Source organism: Equus quagga, chromosome 13 (assembly GCF_021613505.1).
Source record: "Equus quagga isolate Etosha38 chromosome 13, UCLA_HA_Equagga_1.0, whole genome shotgun sequence".
NCBI lineage: Eukaryota > Metazoa > Chordata > Mammalia > Perissodactyla > Equidae > Equus > Equus quagga.
In genome coordinates this window covers 78997687-79016932 of record NC_060279.1, presented here as the reverse complement: position 1 = coordinate 79016932, position 19246 = coordinate 78997687, and the positions used below count along the sequence as shown (strand labels likewise).

Sequence of the window (19246 nt, the reverse complement as noted above, 5' to 3'; positions counted from 1 at the left end):
AGGCCTCACAGCTGGGAGAGCAGAGGCGTCTTCCTGCTCCACCTGAGCCCTGCCCCGAGTTCCCCGGAGTCCTCACCCACTCGCTGTCCCTGTTTATGGGGGAAGCCTGCTCGAGTAGAGTAGGGTACTCAGTCCCGGGTCTGCATGGCTCCCTGCCCCGAGGCCTCGGCCCTCCCCTCACCGGACTGCAGTTTCCCTTCCTGGCTCCTGGCTCTGTGTCACGGACAGACTGCGGCTTGGAGAAGCCCTCCCCGCCCTTCTAGTGCCTTCCTTGTTCCTTCCCTGGCCGTCGTGTGACCTCTGTCCCCCAGAGGCCAGGGCCCAGGCCAGGGCGCCTCTCCCTGCCATGTGGGGGTGTCCACCTGCCTCCTTGGCTGCAGTGGGGGGTCAGAGGGGTATGAAGTGGCTGGCACCTGGAGCCCCTCCCCTCAGGAGCTGTGGCTCCTTCTGTCTCAGATCACCAGGATCCGTGTGCACAGCCCTCAACAGTTTCTGAAGCTCTGCCAGCTCATCAGCACCAGCCTGTGGGGAAACCAGCTCCACTGTGCAGAGGAGGAAACTGAGGCAGAGAGCAGCCACACCAGCCCCGCCTGGCCCTCTCAAAGCCTCGGGCCATCTGCTCAAACGGCTGTGCTGGGCTCCGTGGCTCTGGGCCTAGGGAACCGCCCAGGCCTTGGTTTACACATCTGGCAAAGGGGTGTCGACCCACTGACCTGTAGAGCTGCTGAGGGGTGGACAGAAAAGAGCTGTGGTCCAGATGGGGCAAACATTCTGGGTTGGGGGTGGACACACACCTCAGATACTGTGAGGGCTAGGACAGATGCAGGATGGAGAGGGCAGGCGGGCGTGGGGGTGGTCAGCGAGGGCTTCTCGGAGGAGGCAGTGTTTAAACTGCAATGCGAACAGGGAAGAATGCTCAGGCAGAGGGAAGTGCCAGTGCAAAGGCCGGAAACCCGGAAAGAGTCTGGTGGGTTCTGGTGCCTTGGCTGAGGACGGGCTGGGTGGAGAGGCAGCGGGGCCACAGCACAGAGGCGGCCGAGCCAGGGTTGTACCCTCGGCACCGTGGGAAGCTAAGCAGAACGCAGACGCTGGACGCAGCCAGGAACCCGGCGTGTGGCTCCTGCAGCCGGCCACCGCCTCCAGGCAGCCCCCAGCGCGGTCCACCTCCTTGGCCTCATTCAGGATCTTCCCCTGCCCCAAGCCTGCCCCCTCTCTCGGGCCAGTAGGCTGGTCCCCCTCCTGTCCCCAGGGGCAGGGGCTGGGCGGGGCGAGGCCAGAGAAAGCAGAGGCGGAGGAGGCGGGAAGAAAGAGCGAGGCCTGAGAAAGCCCGGCCCGGCTGATAGGGGAGAGATTGGTTTCAGCCGGAGCTGCGGGCCTGCCAAGTCCACATCCTATCGGGGCTGCCTGCACTTACTCAACATTCATCACCGCCGAACTCGCGAACTTTATCAACGCTCAGGGTTGGCGCCATCTCTGGGCCTGGCCACTCCCGGCCCTCCGATGGGCCCGATAGCCACTGATAGATTACAAGAGATTGTTTCCCTCCGGAGAACCGATTACCAAGACTCCGGGGGGGCGGGGGCGGGGGCGGGGGGGTACTGCAGACCACGTGGCCTGGGCGGGAGGGGAGGGCCGAGGCCACTTGCGGGCCGCAGGGGGTTGGCAAGAACACACTTGGGGCTGAATGGCAAAGACCACGAGTGTGGCTGGTGGGGAGGTGGAGGGCGTGTGGCCACGGCATGGGGTGAGGGTGGTGGTCAAGGCCAGGGCACAGAGCGGTGAGCACAAGCAGGGGAGGAGACGGGGAATCGTGTCCGAGAAAACGGGGCGCCGCAGGCTCCAAGCGATTCTCTCTCCAGATGGGTGATAAGGGCTGATAGATGGCAGCGGGGACGCGGCTAATGGAGCCGTTGCCACGGCTGGACGTCAGCCGGAGGCAGGCAGACTGCTTCCTGGAAGGGGACGGGACTCCAGGGTGACAGGGACCTGCCACCGGATGGGTGGGGTGGGAGATCCCCAGGGGGCCGGCCCAGCGCCGAGCCCTCCTTGGCTCCAGGCTCCTCCTCTCTCAGCTCCCGGGCTGCTGCCCTCAGGGCCCCCACACCGGGTGCTCGAAGGACAGGCCTGCCCAGGCCCGTCGGAGGACCCGGCTGGCGGGCACTGCTGCACCGGCTCCTGCGCTACGGCCCGCGAGAGGGGTGCTCCCATTGCCCCCCTTTCCCGAGGAGCCGTGGCCCCAGGAGGCGGGAACTGCAGGCCGCTCTGGTCCAGGATTTTGCTCACACCATGTTGCCGTGGTCTGGAGGGGCCGGTTATCACCTCCTCCACCAGGCGGGCCCGACACCCTGCGGGTCAGGAGTGGGATGCATCCCCAGTTGGAGACTCTAGTGTCCAGACTGTGGCCACTACCCGGGCTGCTACTCGGGCGCCCGGGATGCCGTGCAGGGAGGAAGGGCTGGCCTGTTTGCCTGTTGGGTGTGGTCGGGTCCCAAGCAGCAAATTACTCTGCTCCCACTGCACAGATGGAGAAACTGAGGCACCCAGAGGGTGGAGGGGCTTCCTGGACCCACGGGGAGTCGGCGGCTCTGCAAGGCCTCCTGGCCGAGTGGGCTCTTCATCCCCAGGGGGCCCAGAGGCACAACGTCCAGGAAGCCGGAGGGGGACACCAGGCTCAAATCCTGCTGGGCAGGCCCCTTGCCATCCTGAACTGAAAACTGGGAGGTAAAGCATCAGCCTGGAATTCACAGAGAGTAGAACGGAGGCTGCCAGGGGCTGGGGGTGGGGGGCTAGTGCTCAATGGGATGGTATCTCTGTTGGAAAATGTCTGGAGAGGGATGGTGGTGATGGCTGCACAACCTCATGAATGTACTTAACGCCACTGAGCTATCCACCAGAAATGGTTAATCTTATGCGATGTATGTTTTACCATTCTTTTCCTTGGGGACTCAGAGACATGCCTCCCTAGCCAGTGCACAGCCCTCCCTAGTGACATGGCCTTCCCCGCCCTGCTGCCTCGGGCGTTTGCCGGGGATGGAGACTGAGGCTGGGCTTACGGGGTCCGGTCCTGTGTCCGTGGACAGGGGCAGGGGATGCTGGCAGGCCGTGGCAAGTCCAGGAGGAAGGCCAGAGGAGCTGACCTGTCCTGCAAACAGTCCTGGGCAAACCCCGCGGCTGGCCACACCTCGGCCCTCCCCATCTGCATGGAGAACCCAGGGCTCCCCTGCGTCTGGAGGCCCTCCCCTGCCTCAGGAACATCCAGTGAGCTCGGGGTGACTGCTGGGTCTGTGCAAAGCACGTTCCACACAGCCCCATGCAGCCTCACCCCCTTGCAGGGCCTGTCCCCATCTTACAGAGGAGGAAACGGAGGCTCGAGGGGACCCAGCGAGTGGGGGCACTGGGATTTGCACCCAGGCCATGTGACTCCGGGACCTGTGGCCTTGACCCCTCTAGGGTAAAAAAAAGCCATGGCAATGACAGTCAACTCTGGGTCTGGACAGCTTTGAGCCAAGCCCTCTGGCTGCTGGCTTGAGTGGGGAAGGGGGCGGGGCGACACGTGGCCTGAGAACGAAGGATGAGCCTGAATTCCCGGAGCCCATCCGGCTAGGGCAGAGGCGGCGCAGAGGAAAAGTCTGGTCAGGAGGAGCGGGGAGCCACACAACTCCTGTGTCCCTACTCCACACCTGGGCCCACCCACCCTCTGTTGCTTTAGAAGGGGACCCCCGGGCACAGCCGCCACGTGGCTGGTGAGGGCACACAGGAAGGCAGTGTCTGTCCTGGAGCGGGGACAGGCGGCAAGCTGAGGCGGTGCTGGCGTCTGACCTGGGCCCTGACTGTGCTGGTCGATGCTCGCATGGCGGGGGCTCACATTCCTCCTCCCGCCTATCTCATTCCCTGTTCAGAACTTTTGCCTCTGCTGTTCCCTCTTCCCAGAATGCTCTTCCTCACACACACCACCATCTGTCTCTGCTTCAGCATGGCCACCTCGCCTTCCACGACCCCCAGTCCCCAGCTACAGGGGGTCCCTCCGTGGTCCCCACCACAGCACTTAAGACCCTCCATCATCAGGGACTCATTCCTAGTGTTCCTTCCCCATCTCCCCACCAGCCTGGGCCCCACGAGGACAGGGACTCGGCCCCACACACAGCAGGGACTCAGTACAAGTTTGGAGAATGGAGATGTGAACACGAAAGGACGTCCAGGGGTCAGCCAGTCTGTCCATTCCCGGGCACCGTCCACCAGAGTGCTCGCTCGGAGGTGCTGGCTTTTTCTTCTGCTTTGCTCTGCTCTCCTGGGACAGGGCCCAGGGTGGGAGGTGGGGGCTAGAAATCAGGCCAGGGAGCATTTACAGAGCACCTACTGGATAACCGCCCTGTCCTGCGGGAGATAGAGCTGCCCCAGTTGACGGGGGGCCTCTCGTGGAGGGATTTCCCGGCAGGTGTTAGGGGTTCCTCCCAGGTGAGGCTGCTGGGGGCTGTCCTTCCACCCTCCTGGACCAACTCCCACCCCAGGGAGGCACCGCCCCATCTGATGGGGGCTGGGGACTGAGGCCCAGAGAGGTGGGGCAGTCTGGCTCTGGTCCCTGGGACCTCAGCCTGAGCTCCTTTCCTCCGAGCCCCTCTGCTAATCTCCACTGATGCTTTTCTGAAAAATGCCCACACCTGTGGCTGGTTTTCAGGTCACAAAGCCCTGCAGGTGCTGTGGGACCCTGGGGGCCTCTGGCCGGGCTCTTGGCTGGCTGGACCTACCTGGGCCCCATCTTGCTGACAAGACATCTCGTGGGGTGCAAAGTGAATTCGAAGACAATGAGAATTCCCCCAAGTTGCCTGAACGCTTCCCAGAGACATGGTCTCTCATCATGTGAATTTCTGATAACAGGAAATCTGGAAGACTCCAAGATTTAGAATACATCACAGTCACAGACAGAGCAGGGAGCCCCCAGAGAAACTCCTGTCTCAGCCGTCATTGTGTGGATGGGGAAACTGAGGCCCAGGGAGAGGATGTGGCTTGCAGAGGGCACGGAAACCGCCCTGGGAGGCAGACAGACCAGACCCTCCCATTCTACAGATGGGGAAGCAGGTTTGGCGAATGGGTTGGCACTGTCATTCATTAAGATGGGGCCACAGCGAGCCTGGCAGAGCGAGATTCTGGGTAAAAATCACAGCGCGGGGGGGGGAGGCGGCAAAAGTGGGGGACAGCATGCACCAGGCTGGAGGTGCCCCAGACACGGGGAGTGGTGGGGGAGCTGGCTGGCCTTGAGCCGTCCCTGCTCCACTTTTGAACTCAGCGTTCCCATCTGGGAGCGAGGGTTGGCGTTGCTAATCTCAGGAACGCCCAAGTCCTGGGCCCCCAGTTCAGGCCGTGGGGGTCTGGGAGGCTCAGCAGGAGGTCATCCAAAGGCCAGCCTGCCCAGCCTCCTGTGCCCAGGCAAATGGGTGGCCCAAGTAGCAAGGCCCCAGAAAGGCTGGCCCTTCCAAGGCCAGGGGGATTTCCACCAGCGGGGCAAAGTCCGGGACGGGACACTGTCCCCCCAAATTAAGGGCTTTCTCTGGAAGAGGCCCCGCCCCGAGGAGGCCCGCCCCGTACGCGGAACTCAACCAATCCCCGGGCCTCGCTCCTGTTCATTTGCATAGCCTGTTCCTATTGGCTGTTGGCACACAGGTTAGGCCCCTGGTTCCCTGACTTTGGGGGCGGGGCCTGAGGGGACGACTAGGGGGCCTGGGCTGTGGGGGTGCCAGACTCTGGGGACCAGGCTGGGGGACCTGGGCTCTGGGGGTGCCAGTCTCTCGGGGCCGGGCTGTAGGGGTGCCCGACTCTGGGGGCTAGGCTGGGGGGCCCGGGCTGTAGGGGTGCCAGACTCTGGGGGCCAGGCTGGGGGGCCCGGGCTGTAGGGGTGCCAGACTCTGGGGGCCAGGCTGGGGGGCCTGGGCTGTGTGGGACAGGCTGGGGTGTGTGAGCTCTGGGGGTGCCTGACTCTGGGGGCCCAGGCTGGGGCATCTGAGCTGTGGGGGTGTCAAACTCTGGAGTGCCAGGCTGGGTGGCCTGGGCTCTGGGCGAAGACCAGGCTCTGAGGGGGTAGGTTCTGGGGTGCTGCGCTCTGGGGGACCTGCCTTACCCCCAAGACACAAAGGGCGGCGTGCCACAGGGAAGGACTTTGGTGATCGTGTGGGCTCTCCCTTTTGCTCGAAGTCTCTACTAAACCCTCATCCCGGACCCCACACCAGTTACAAATGACTCAGAGAGGGAAAGAGACTGGCCCAAGGCCACACAACCAGGTAGCAGCAGAAGCACAGCTGGGACCTCGCCCCAAGGCTGGGTCCTGCCCCCCAGGGAGGGGCATCAGGGGCAACTTCTTAATTTTAGCTGCCTCGTCTCACGGAGGGCCATTTTTCGGTTTCCTGTGCAAAATAATGATGACGATGATTTTACGAGAACTCGAACCCCCTGGCTTTCGTCTTAGATCCAGTGGCACCGTTTTCTGGCGGCTCCCAGTTGCTGGGCGGTGGGCTCGCGGGTGATGTGTGAGTGTGTGGGTGTGCGCGCTTTTGTTCCTGGCATTTTGGTGGGTGAGATAAGGGGAAACAACAGAGCGCTCAGAGCCACGGCAGATGGATGAGGCGATAGGACTCCCGCACCACACAGCCTATCGCCCTCTCCATCAGTCCCTTTTCTCTCTCTTTCTCGTAGGAGGGAGGTGCAGCCCACCCCCGCCAAGAACTGAGGGCTGGGGCCTCCCTCTCTGGGGCAGCCCTGTCCAACACAGTCAGCGCCCTGGCCGCCAGCTGGAGGGGTGGGGGTCCCAAGGGCTGTTGTCACCACGGGGACGGCAGCAGCAGCAGGGCACCTGGCTCCATCTCATCAGCTCCAGGAAAGCACCCTGAGGGGGCCGACACCTGCTTCTTGGACAGGGCAGCGGTGGGGCTGACATCTGAACCCGGGCCTCTCTGGTTGGTGCTCTGGAGGCTGAGCTCCTCCCTCAACAGCCCTGTGAGCCCCGAGGGCATGGCAGGGAGGCACAGGTGCTGACCAGGCAGGGAGACCTCAGCGGAGATGGTCTGGGGGCCACTGAGTCCCAGCCCAGGGCCTGCAGGGCGGGTCTTAGTGTCTTTAGCCCCATTTAGCAGATGTGGAAACTGAGGCTCAGAACAGGGACGTGCCTGTGAGCCACAGCGATGGGGGTGGCTGGACCCCACAATCCTGTGTTCACTCTGGTCCTGGTGAAAACAAAGGGTCCTCCAAGAGTGGACTCCCAGGGCCACAGGACAAATGCTCCAGAAGCAGCCTGGTCACGGTGTGACAGGACGGGGCCCTGGGCCTCTGCAAACTGGAGCCGTTTGCCCAAAACTGTCCAGGAAGAATGCTGGTGGGTTTCACGGAGGGTGTGCAGCAGGGAGGGCGTCGGAGGTGGCCCCGGGACCCTCGCCCTTGCAGCCCCCTCGAGAACATGGACGCAGCCGCATGCAGCCCTGGACGCTCTCCCCATTGCTCTGCCATCTCGTTCCTCAAAGTCGAGGCGGCCGGAACTGCTGCTACGCCCACTGTACGGGGAGGAAATGAAGCCCCGGGACGCTAAGTCACTTACCCAGGCCACCCACCCGGGGGCAGGATTCGAACCCTGATCACCCCTCCACTTGTCCCTCTCCCCGAAACACGCACCCCTTTTACTGGCAGTAGCTGACTTTCTTCAGAATACTGAAACAAAGAAGGACCCAAAGACGGAAAGAAGCCAGCTTCATCACCACAGAAGCCTGTTTTCTGAGGGCAGATGAAACGACCCCCAGAGATAAGCAGGAGAGTCACCCTCGTCCAGTGTTCTTGGACAGGGCTGTGTGGCCCTGAGCAGTTGCCCACCCTCTCTGTGCCTGGGCTTTTCTCCCTGAAACAGAGGGGACAGTCCCCTTAGGGCAGGTGGAGACCCATGGCTGCTAATAGCCCCAGAACCTCCAGCCAGGATGGAGACCCAGACCGTGACCAGGGCTCTGAACCCGTCTCTACTGCTCCCTCTCCTGCTGTGTGACCTTGGGTGAGTTACTCAACCTCTCTGAGCCCTGAGTCCTCCTCTGAGGAGAAATGAGGTCAGTGGTGCCCCTCCCAGAGCTGCTGGGAGGACTCCACAGATACTACAGGTCAAGTTCAGGCCTGGCATACAGCAAGCACGCAATAAAGGGAGCTGTAACCTAACAATGGCCACCATTAGATTGTAGCTGAGGAGTCCCAGAGCCACCCAGAAACGCTGCTGACCGCCCCCTCAGACCTCCTGCCTCTGGGAGCACAGTCTCATTTCTCGAGAGTTGCTTAAAAAGTAAATGCAGAAAGGGGGGAAATGGCCAGCTGTCCTGCGCCTGCCGGGAGCCCCGGGCAGCCCCCTGGAGGACTTTCTGCAGGCACCATAGAGCTCGGTCCAGCCACTGCCCTGGTGGGGACGTCGTGGGTGCCGTGGCTTTGGGTGCCCCTCCTGCAGCGCCGGCCATGGCTGTCGCACCTGTCCCTCTGTGGGAGGATTAGCGCGGCCCTAATCGCGCCATCAGCACGCATCTCGGATCAGCTGAAGGAGCTGCTTTATCCAGACAGGCGTGGAGACGTACCGTAGTCCCATCTGGGTGCCGGCTGTCACCCACGGCAGCCGGGCCACCGGCGGCTGGGTGGCTCGGCCGGGGCGGGAGCCAGTGGGAGCCCCCTTCCCTGTGGCCAACGGGGTTCTGCCTGGTGCCCCGACATTCGTGGGCCCTGACTGCATAGTGAGGCCTTGTTCTAGTGCTGGGGGGATGGCAGAGACCCACACTCCACAAGCCTGGGTCCCTCTGACAGGTGAGGAAACTGAGGTACGGAGATGCGTCCCCAGAGTCAGCCCAGGCAGCCAGGCACAGACCCCCAGCTCCGGCAGGGGCTGCTGAGGCTCCCGTCCCCAGGGAGGGTGCCCCTCCAGGCTGCCCGGCCCTCCCGCAGGATCCTCCTGCTGCAGTGGCCCCTCCCTAGCCTGACGCTCCTGTGTCCAGAGGGCCAGGAGGGTCACGGCCGGCCTAGGGGCGGGAGAGGCCCAGAGCTGGCCAAGGGCTCCCCTCCAGGGCCCCCACCCTCCGCCCTACCTTCTTTTTCAAAAACATAATTTATCTGTGTATTATCAAGAAATCCAGACACTTTAATCAGTGAGCTATGAAGTCAGAATTTCCATTCTTATCTGCGGGAGGAGTGGAAAGAGAGGAGATAGCGAGAGCGATCGCTGGTGGGGAATGTTAATGGGCGGGGAGCCCGGGCTATTGGCCATGGAGCCGCCCTATCTCTCCCATTATCAAGGCCCTATCTCGCCAACCATCTCGGCGCGGTAATGGGGCCAGTTCAACTTTCCGAGTTATCACCGGAGCTGAAACCTGTGCCCGCCAGAGGCTGGACCGGGAGACAGTTCGGGCTGGACAGGGCTTCGGCCGGCAAAGCTGGGTGGGAGAGGGGATGGCTGCAGGGCCAGGGCGCCCACTGACCATCAAGGCCACTGCCGTGAGCATAGGGGGTCCCTCTGTTCTCTGGGAAAATGTTTGTTTGGTCTCGGTGCAGCTGGGTGTGGGCATACTGCACAGGAGGGGAAACTGAGGCAGGAGGCCACCTCAGGGTCCCAGTGGGGCTGCGTGGTCCTAGGCCCTCCTAAGCTGTGCCAGGCCAAAGAAGTGAAAAGGGTCACTTGTGTGGGGGCATGGCAGGTGGGGCTGGGTGCAAGCTCCCTGCCCTCCTGCCTTTCGACCTGCTGGGCCCCCGTCCCCCGGCTGGGCCCCCGTCCCCCGGCTGGAAGGCTTGTCTAGGCCCCCAGCGCCAGAGCAGGAAGTATCAGTAACAAAAACGACAGGGTGGGACATCCTGGTAAACCCTAGACAGCCTGAGAGCCCGGGGTATGCTCAGTACGCCCCTCAAAGGTCGAGGGCCTCCCACCTGCCCCTGGGCCCCTGAATGGAACACCTCTGTCCTTTCAGAGGAAGGGGCCCCCAAAGCCACTCATTCCCACTGGAAGAGGGGCTGCTGAGGTGTGGACAAGGGTCTCCCCCGAGGGCTGCTTGCTGCCAGAAGCCCCATTTGACCAGGAAGCTCTGCGGGCAGGCCTGGCTGCCATGTGCCGGTTCAGGGGCGGCGCTGGTCTCTCTCCTGCAGCTGGAAGGCTGGGCAGCAGCGACCTCAGCCCAGAGCAGGGAAAGGACTCGCCCAAGGTCACGCGGCCAGTGAGGAACGGCCAGAGAGAAGAGCTGGATGCTGCCCGGGACCACAGGAAGGCCTCAGTTTCCAGAACTTGAACATGGGCGTCGCTGGGCCTGGCAGGGGGCTGAGGGAGTGCCACCCATGGACATCACCACTGTGGCCTCCCTCTTTCTCCCTCCCAGGGGGGTAGCTCCAGTGCAGTCCTGGTGTGCCCCTGAGCCTCAGTTTCCCCTCTGTGCACTGGGCTCCTCACCGGGGGAGGATGAGAGCTCACATCTGTAAGTCCTGGGCCCAGCTGGACTCAGCACTGCTGCTTGTGCTGGCCATGGGGACCAGTGCCCGGCGAGCCCGGGGTTGACTGTGGGATGAGCTGGGGTCGGATGGGGGAGGCCACGCGACGCCCTGTGGTTGCCCAGGCTCTGAGCGCGGCTTTCTCTCCTGTCGCGAGGGCCGAGCGCTGATGCCAGAGCAGCCCCAAGAGCAGCTGAGGGGCAGCTCCAGGCCCCCTGAGCCCTCGCTGGGGGCTGAGAACCCAGCAGCGACAGCATGGACCCGCCATCGCCCACGAGGCCTTAGTGGAGGCTCTCTTCCGCCCTCACCATCCAGGAAGGAGCCGAGACCCCCTGACCCTGGGGCCCCTTCCACTCCTACTCCCTGAGTCTCACCTGTGGGATGGAGGCTGGATGGAGGAAGGGAAACTGAGGCAGGAGGCTGTGACAAGCGCCCAGGGCAGACTGGAGAGCTGGAGGGCTTCAGGGCAGACACCAACAGGAGCCGGCAGGAAGCAGCCCCAGGGAGACTGGGAGGGGAGAGGGGCCCCTGGCCTCTTTCTTTTAATTTTGTCAAACAACACAGCTCTGGTCCAGGCTGTACCCACCTCATATCAGGCTCACCGCCCTGCGAGGTCGGCATCACTGTTCCTCTTTGTAGGGGAAACTGAGGCCCAGGCACCCTCAGAGCCCAGCCCAGTGTCCCCATGACTCCCCATCCTGCAGAGGTGGAGTCAGAGGCTCAGGAAGGCAAGGTAACTTCTGTACACCCACAGACTCAGAGACTTGACCTGGGACTCTAGCCTGTCCTCCGCAGTGGCTGCCCACAGGGAAGCTCCCGGAGGCACCCGCATTCAGAGTCCCCACTGTGGCCATCCCCTCCTTCCCAGGAAGCAGCATGTCTGTCAGTTCTGGGGGCACCTGGGACACAGGGATGCAGCCTAGGAGCTGGGGCAGGACTTACGCAGACCACTCCATAGACCCCGTTTCCACAACACTCATGTGGTGTGTGACCCTGATGCAGCCACCCATCCTCTCTGACCCTCCATTTCTTTGGAGGCAAAATGGGTTGAGAACCCAACTTCAGCGGGCATCTAGAGAATTGCAGGAGGGGATGCCAGCCTGCGGCACCAGCACCCATCACCTGTCACAGGCAGGGAAACCAAGGCTCTGAGAGTCCCCAGCCTGTTGGCAGGCCCAGGGGAGGCCGAAGGGAGGGGCCTGCTTATCTGCCTAACCCAGCTCTGGCTCCAGCCCAAGGTCAGCTGCCACATTCCTGCCCCAGTGGGGCCACTGCCTTCTCCCAGACAAGGGGCTGCGGAGGAGGGAGAAGCAGGAGGGGGGGGCAGGACAGCAGGGCAGGTGGCCTGGGGGCTGAGTGGGCAGTGCCCAGAGAAACCTCTACCCACCCCTGGGGCCCACAGACCCGCTCCTGTGTCTCAAGGCCTCAAGCACCACACCATCTCCCAGGGCCTCAGTTTCTCCACCTGTAACGTGGGTCCATCATCATGCTGATGATCAGGGAGCTGCCAAGACCCTCGGATGAGGGCTGACGGGGCTCCAGTGCGGGGCGGCCCGGCCCAGGGCGTGGTGTAGCCAGGGCACCTGCCCACCAGGCCCTCCTGCTTCAAAAACTAACCCCGGAAGGAGAGCAAGGCTGGAGACGGGACTCCGTGTGAAGGGTCTGGACCTCGGGGCTTCTGGCAAAATATCAGTGATGCAACCAGAGCTCCCAGGGAGTGCACATCTGGGATCCCAGGGACCCACATAAAGGCCCCCGGAGGGAGGAGCTCTTATTAAACTCCTGCTTCAAAAGTGGAAACAGAGGCACAGGAGAAGCCGCTTGCCCACAGGGTCACAGCCAGGCCAGGACTCGAGGCCAAGTGGTGGCCCCCACTGCAGCAGCCTCCTGGCCTGGAAGTGAGGGCTGGCCCGCGGGGGTGGCCCAGGCCTGAGCGCAAAGCCGACGCTCCTCGCGGTATGGGACAGGGGGAGGGCGGAATCCCGGGTCTCAGAAGGAAAGGTCTCTGTCCTCAGTCTGCCCAGTGGCCCCAGGAACAGCTAGGGTGGCGGGAGCAAATTGTCACCCAGCAACAAACAGCCCAGGCCCCCATCCCAACCTGGGACCCAGGTGTGCCCTAGACGCTGCTGTTCATTCTGTCCCCCAGCCTGCTGAGCGCCGAGCGCCCGCTCTGCGATGACAACAGCAGGGCCGGCGTGGAGGAGACTCTCTCGAGGCCACTCGGCCGGGAGCCGTGGGCTGGAGCCGGACCCACAGGCCTCGCCCTGGGCTTTCTAAGTCAGGCCCATGCGCTGAGATGAGAAGGTGGGGTGAGGGCGGAGAGGGTGAGAGCCCAGCCTCCTCAGAGCCAGACCGGCCCCCTCTTTTCCTCCTCGCCCTGGGCAGGACTCCTGTGACTTCACGTCGTCATTTGAAAACCAGGGCGTGGCACTGGGATACGCCCACTGAACTGATGGCAAACTGAGGCAGAGAGGGAACGCCACACTGCCCTGGCCCTGCCAGGAGCCACCAAGTGTGCCTCCCCGTGGAGACCCCCACTCCTCCTGGACCTGGTCTCCCAGGCTGAGACAGGCCCACTGCCCTCCCGGCCCTGCCAACTGCTGGCTGGGGACCCGTGGCAAGCCCCCTTCCTTTCCAGGCCTCCAGCTCCTCCTCTGTGAAATGGGTACAGGGATGCAGGAAACCCTGGGTCCTCTCACTTGGCTGCCTGACGCCACAGCCCCTCAGCTCTAGGGTGGCTTGGTCCAGACCCACCCAGAGCTCAGGTGGGGAGGTGATGAGGGGGCGAGGTCAGAGGAATATCACTGACAATGCCCTAGCGCAGTCCCTTCTTTTCCTCTCCCCTGACAAAGAGGACCCCCAGTCCAGAGAGGGCAAGCTTTGTGTCAAGGTTGCACAGCCTGGGGTACCTGCTTGGCAAATCACAGTGGGAATGAGCAGGAGGGAATGGCTGGCCAGGAAGCAGGGGCCCCACGACCAGGGGCTGGCACAGTGAGCTCTGCAGCCGCAGGGTATGGGGGCCCTTCCCAGGCAGGCCCTGCATGTCACGCTCTGAGAGAGTTTGGGAAAGGGATTACTCCATCTCTGATAAGCTAGACACCACAGATCTGACCTGACTGACCGACCACGAAGACCCGGAGAAGGAGGAAGACGGGGTTGGTGGCAGCTGTCTTAGGTGACCTGTATTTCCCTTTGATCCTCACCGTTGTGCTCAGGGGCTGGCAATGTCATTATCCCCATTTTGCAGATGGGGAAACTGAGGCTCATGTGGATGGGCCTGGCCCATAGTCCCGCGGCCAGGAAACGGCAGAGCCGGGATCTGAGCCCACGTTCACTTCACGCTGTGCACATAGGTCATCTATCTGACAGACACTTCCGGAAGGCCCACTGTGTGCAGACAGGACAGATGCAGATCCTGGCCCCGGGGAGTGAGTGACGGCAGACCGAGAGGTCCCTGCAGGAGGGCGGGTGGGGAGGTGGGAGCCTGCCAGCGGAGGCTCGGGGGGAGACCGAGCTGAGGGACTGGGCACTCGGGGGGCTGAAACAAGCCAGGGAGCTGCCCCCATGAGCGAGGCTCTCCTTTCTCACAGGAACATGCAGGGCAGCTTGAAGGGGGCTGAGCCCTCACCCATGGGGTTGCCTGCCTCCTGCCACAGTGGAGGGCGCTGAGGCCCAGGGAGGCCAGGAGGCGTGGAGCCAGCCCTCGGCAGGTGTTGCTGCCCCACATCCGGCACCCCTCTGCCCCAGGCCACTCCTGCCTGAGAGGGAGCAGTGGACGTAGTCCAGAGAGCAGACATGTGGCTGTGGCCTCAGTTTCCCCCTCTGTGAAATGGGAACAGGGACCATAGGGCAGCTCCAGGAAGGCCCAGGGATGGTGGCTGGGTGGGCAGGAGCGCAGTCAGGTGTACAACGTGGCCCTGGCCTGGGTCTCTGGGGTTGGCGATACCAATCGGTGAGGCCACAGCTGCCTCCAGGAGGAGGCCTGTCGATGGCAGATAGGCCGCCTGGAGTATTATTCACGAGCCCGTCAAGCCCCAGGAACGTCTGGTTGGCATAGAAACAGGAGATAAGGGGTACAATTAATGGCATCACATTCCCTCCTCCTTTCTTCCCCAACTGACCCATTTAAATCGCTGGCAGTACTGGTGCCATGCTGGGCTCCTGGTGACCTCTGAGGAGGGGCTGGCTGGGCAGTGGGACCAGGTTGGGGCTCAGGCCCCGGGGTGGGCTGGGTGAGCCTCCCCAGGGATCATCTCTGTGCAGGAAGGTCTTAGGAAGGAGGCCATGGGAGAGTGGGCGAGGGCAGGGCTGGGGGAAGACCCGAGCACCTCTGCTCCCAGGAACCCATTTCACAGGCATGGAGACTGAGGCTCGGAGAAGCCCAGAGGCAGACAGAGACAGGAGGATGCAGGAAAGCAGCACAGTGCTCATGGACACACCAGCTCAGAGCGAGGGCCACCTGCCCTCCAGCTCTGGCTCTGCCACTTCCTTGGGTGAGAATGTCACCGCTCTGTGCTTGCTACCCCAGATGTAAATGGCCACAAGAACAGGACCTGCTTTATGCTACTGTGCGGCCTGGCACAGAGGAAGCCTATATTAGCAACGGTGGATAATTATCATCCCTGTTGAATGAATGAACAGCTGACTGTCTTCCTGAGGCCCAGGAACGGGTGACAACCGAGAGCAACCCAGAGCCGGGGGGAAGCCCCATGTCGGGGTGAGAGCTTGGGGCCCAGCGTCCATCAGAGTCCGCTCAAGGCCAGGTTCAGGGGCTGGGGGCTGAGAGCAAGTCCCTCCAAGTCTCAGAGCTCTTCATCCCTTTGGTCACCGTAGTTTGGCCCCAGGCCCTCAGGGCTCTGAGGAGGAGCACGCCTGGCACACCGTAGCTCTGCTCCCTCAGGGATGGTGACCAGTGCCTGGGACTGACAAGGGGGCCAAGGTTGGCCAAGGACAGGACTTATATCCCTGCTGACTCCTGGATGGTGGGCATTGATCACACCTGTTTTCCAGAGAGAGGAAACTGAGGCTGTGGAAGGCAAAGTAACCGCCCACAGTGGATCGGGTCAGGGGCAGCTGGGTGGCCAAAGCCCCTCCTTCCTGGCTTCTCTGCTATCACAGCAGGTGGTGGGCACTGCAGGTGGCTCCTGGGAGCCAGGTGGACTCCCAGGGGCCTCCTATACTGGGTGCAGGGCCCTCTGCAGAGAATCCCTCTTTCCTTCACAAAACCTCGCAGGGACCACCTCACTCCGCGCCGGGCCTACCCCAGGCTCTCCCAGAGCTGGCCCTCGCCAGGAGGCACTGCCACCCCCACCGGTGGGCGTGGGGCTGCTGGGAGAGCAGGTGGGTGGCTTTGAAGCTTGGAGTGAATTAGTCATCCTGTGGCCACCAATAATTTGTTTAATCAAACTCTGAGAACGTGTGAAAAACACCTTCCTCTGAGATGGAGTAGCTGTTGGGGCCCGGACAGGTGGGGCCCAGACAAGTCCCCCGCTTCTTCTGGAAGCCCCTCACCTCGTTGGCCTTGGTTTCCATTTGGCATCGGGGATCCATGGTCCCTGAGTGCCTCCCACTGCAAAGGGGCTTCGGGGCCCCTCCACATTGCCCACTTGACCTGGGAGCTTCTTCCTGTCCCCATCTTTCAAAGCTGGAAACTGAGGCCAGCCCATTGTCCCTGGAGGCGCCTCCACCCATTGGCAGCCTCTTCCTGACCTGGCTGGAGGTCCCCCCAGCTGCTCACCACCCCCTCCCTGTGCTTATTTCCCACACCGCTCTGGCCCCGCCCCTCCTGTGCTCGCCCCTCCCCCGATTCCCCAAGGCAGCGCCATGACCCAGTGCTTGCATACAGCAAGTGCTCAATAAAGGCTTGCTGGGTGAGTCAAGGCAGGTCTGCTCAGACCTCCCCTCCTGATCTGGGGAACCCGCTCAAAAAGACCTCAGCACACCGGGTTCCCCACAAAACTCAGCCTGGGCAATGGAAACCACCTTGATTTGTTTTTTCAAGAAAACTCCAAGCAGGTTACACCTAAGATCTGCCAGGAACGCACACCAACCCATGATTCAGGGGAAAACACCCTCTCTCCTGCGGGAGGTGACCCCCACTGCCTCTGGCTATCTCACACTATCAAGTAGGAATCAGGGCGGGGAGTCCGCCTCCCCAGCCCTCCCCCTCCTGGCCAGCGCAAAGTCAGTTTTCTTTCATTTTGACGGACTGTACCACCCGCAGGGGGAGGACCAACTTCTTGGCAATTAAGTGTGTTTGGGATGAAAACTCGCCCAGACGGACCCGGGCAGGGACGCCGACCCCCCGCCCCGCCCCAGCGGGGTCCCAGGCCGCGACGCCCCCGCGCTGTCGTTGCCTCGAACCCGGCCAGGCCTGGTGGCCGCAGATAAGGCCTCTTATCGCTCTTGGCGATCGCCATCCGGCCTACCAGCCCCGACGCTTATCAGAGCTCACATCGACCCGCGCAGGAGGAAAGCTCGCCGGGCCGGGGGTGCCGGGGGTCCCGAGCTGCGTTCTGCCCCGCGCGCCCCGCCAGTGTGGCCCGGCCTATCGTGTCAGCCATCTGGCCGGCCAAGGCCGCGCTCCCGCCCCGCCCTTCCCCGCTCCCACGTTTGAAGTTAATAAATGGAAGCGCCTATCGCCGCCGCCATCGGTTGCGCGCCTTATCAGCGCGGCACATCTATCTTCGCGCGGAACAAAAGGCGCACAGAGGCGCGGGCAGCTGCGCCCGGGCTTCGGCTTCGGCTTCGGCAGGGACGCGGGGGGCGGCGGCCCGAAGCGCTGGGCCCCCTCCCCTCCACACCCGCGGCCTGGTCGCAGGTGAGGCCAGCACGACCGGCGCACAACTGCGAGGGCCGTACGCACAGCCGCGGGCACAGGGCGGGAGGGCGGGCGCCGCCGCTTGGTGACAATCAGCGCTGGCATCTTAACGCGCCAAGATCTGCCAGGGGGAGGAGGCGCCCCAGGCCTGGGGCTACAAGAGGGTGGCCGGCCCCGCCTCTCTGTCCCGGCCTCCTCTCCTGGCCTGGTCCTGGGGTGCTTGACAGTGGGCAGCCTGGGCTCCCTGCGCCCCTGGTGTGGTCCCTGTCCCCAATGCACAGGGCTCGGCCGACCCAGCTGTGCCCCGACGCTTGGGCCCTTCGAGACCTTATCGGTACTGGCGATCGGTTCCCAACCTGCGATCTCCCTGCCCGTGCTATCTGCATTTCTCATCATGCTGAAACACCAACACACACGCACACACGAGAACAGACCCAACAGAGGCGCACAGGGGAGGAGGGGAAAAGAAACTGGAGAGCAGCGCAGATCGGGACCTGTGGGTGGTTTTAATACTTGAGTTGACTTGATAGAAGGTGACTTTCGGAAAACAGGTCCCACTTGCACACTGAGGGAGTCGGGTTACGGGAACCCGGATTCGTGCTTGCCTTCCCACTCTGGGGGACTCGGAGTAGACGCTCCCCCAGGCACATGCACATAGGGTCCTGGTGGCAGTGGTCATGTGGACAGAAGTGGCAGTGTCCGGGTGCCTGGAGCTGGGCAGCGCGCCGGCCTTCCTTGTCGCCTCCCGGGAGGCCCCAACAACCTGCCTGTCTGGCCTGGGAGACGCGACCCCTGGAGGAAGCCCCTCCCCCCGCTCTGGCCGAGGAGGCGCAAAGTTTTTAATGGCGAGGAGTGGGGAGTGGCGCTTCCTGTGCGCTCTCTCTCTCCCTCCTCTCGAAGCTGAGTGGCCCCGAGAGTGCCGGGCCCTCTTATCGCCAGGGCATCAGCAGTGAGGACGCAGCAGCCGCCCGGTCCCCCAGGAGTGGCCCGAGGGCCGGATGGGCGAGAAACTTGGACACGCGCAGAGGCGACCCTGGCCCGGGGCTGAGTCCCCAGGAGCCCCTTCCCTGACTTGGAGCGGCTCCTTTGGCATTCGAGCGCACTGTCTGCTGGCCGTGTGGTCTAAGCCGGGACACTAGGAGGGTCGGACCTCCAGGACGCTGTCTCCAGGCAGGGAAAGCTCCAGTTCCAGACCCCGGCGACAGGGCCCGGGGAGTCTGAGTGGCTGGAGCGGAGAGCATGGGCTGCAGTAGCTGCACCCAGCTGCCATCCACGCGGCTCTGCTGGCAGTACCAGTGGTGGTGGCGCGGCCAGTCCCCGCCACTTGGCCGTTCATTTCCACGCGGCCCCGGGTGCCCCCTCTCCCTCCCAGGTCTCTCTCTGTCTCCCTCTAGATACGAAGCCTGGGAGAGTCAACTGCGTGAGATAAGATCACAATTTCAGCCCGTCCCGACAGAGCGATCTTATCAGGATGGGACTTGCAGAATGGAATATTTTAAACTTTATCTGAGCCCAGATCAGGGCCGCCTTATCGCCGCACCATCTCGGGGATGCGGAGGAGGGGCAGGCCGCGAGGTGGCCGCGCCCCCCGCCACCCCGCTCCTGGCCCTCTGGGTGGACACCCCCTCCGGGCCGGACCCCTGGTGCCGGAGCCGAGACGCGGGGGCCCGGCCCGCCGGCGGAGATTAGATTACGGCGCGCTTGGCACAGAGCGCGGGGGGCGCGGCGCGGGGTGAAGGTCGTCGGCGTGGCGGGCAGAGGCGGCGGGCGCGGGGGTCGGGGCCGCGGGGCGGGCGGGCAAAGTTTGACTCACGCTTGATCTGCCGGGGGTTGCTCTGTTTCCTCCTGGACATGTCTCCGGCGCCGCGCGCCCTCCCGGCGGCCGCCTCTAGCCCCTGGCGGGCGGCGGCGGGCGGCGGGGGCGCGGCGGGGCCGCGGGGCGGTTCATGCCCCCGGCCC

The 19246-nt window shown here is 63.4% G+C and overlaps 1 protein-coding gene across 1 annotated transcript in view; it reads right to left on the bottom strand.

Moving 5' to 3' along the window:
* The window catches only part of ZFPM1 (zinc finger protein, FOG family member 1), a 71475-nt gene extending 52235 nt beyond the window's left edge, over nucleotides 1–19240 (bottom strand). The window contains exon 1 of the mRNA XM_046682059.1: nucleotides 19101–19240. Coding sequence (XP_046538015.1) covers nucleotides 19101–19140 — 40 coding nt within the window. The 5' untranslated portion in view covers nucleotides 19141–19240. The remainder of the gene's footprint in view (nucleotides 1–19100) is intronic.
* Nucleotides 19241–19246: the final 6 nt, after the last annotated feature.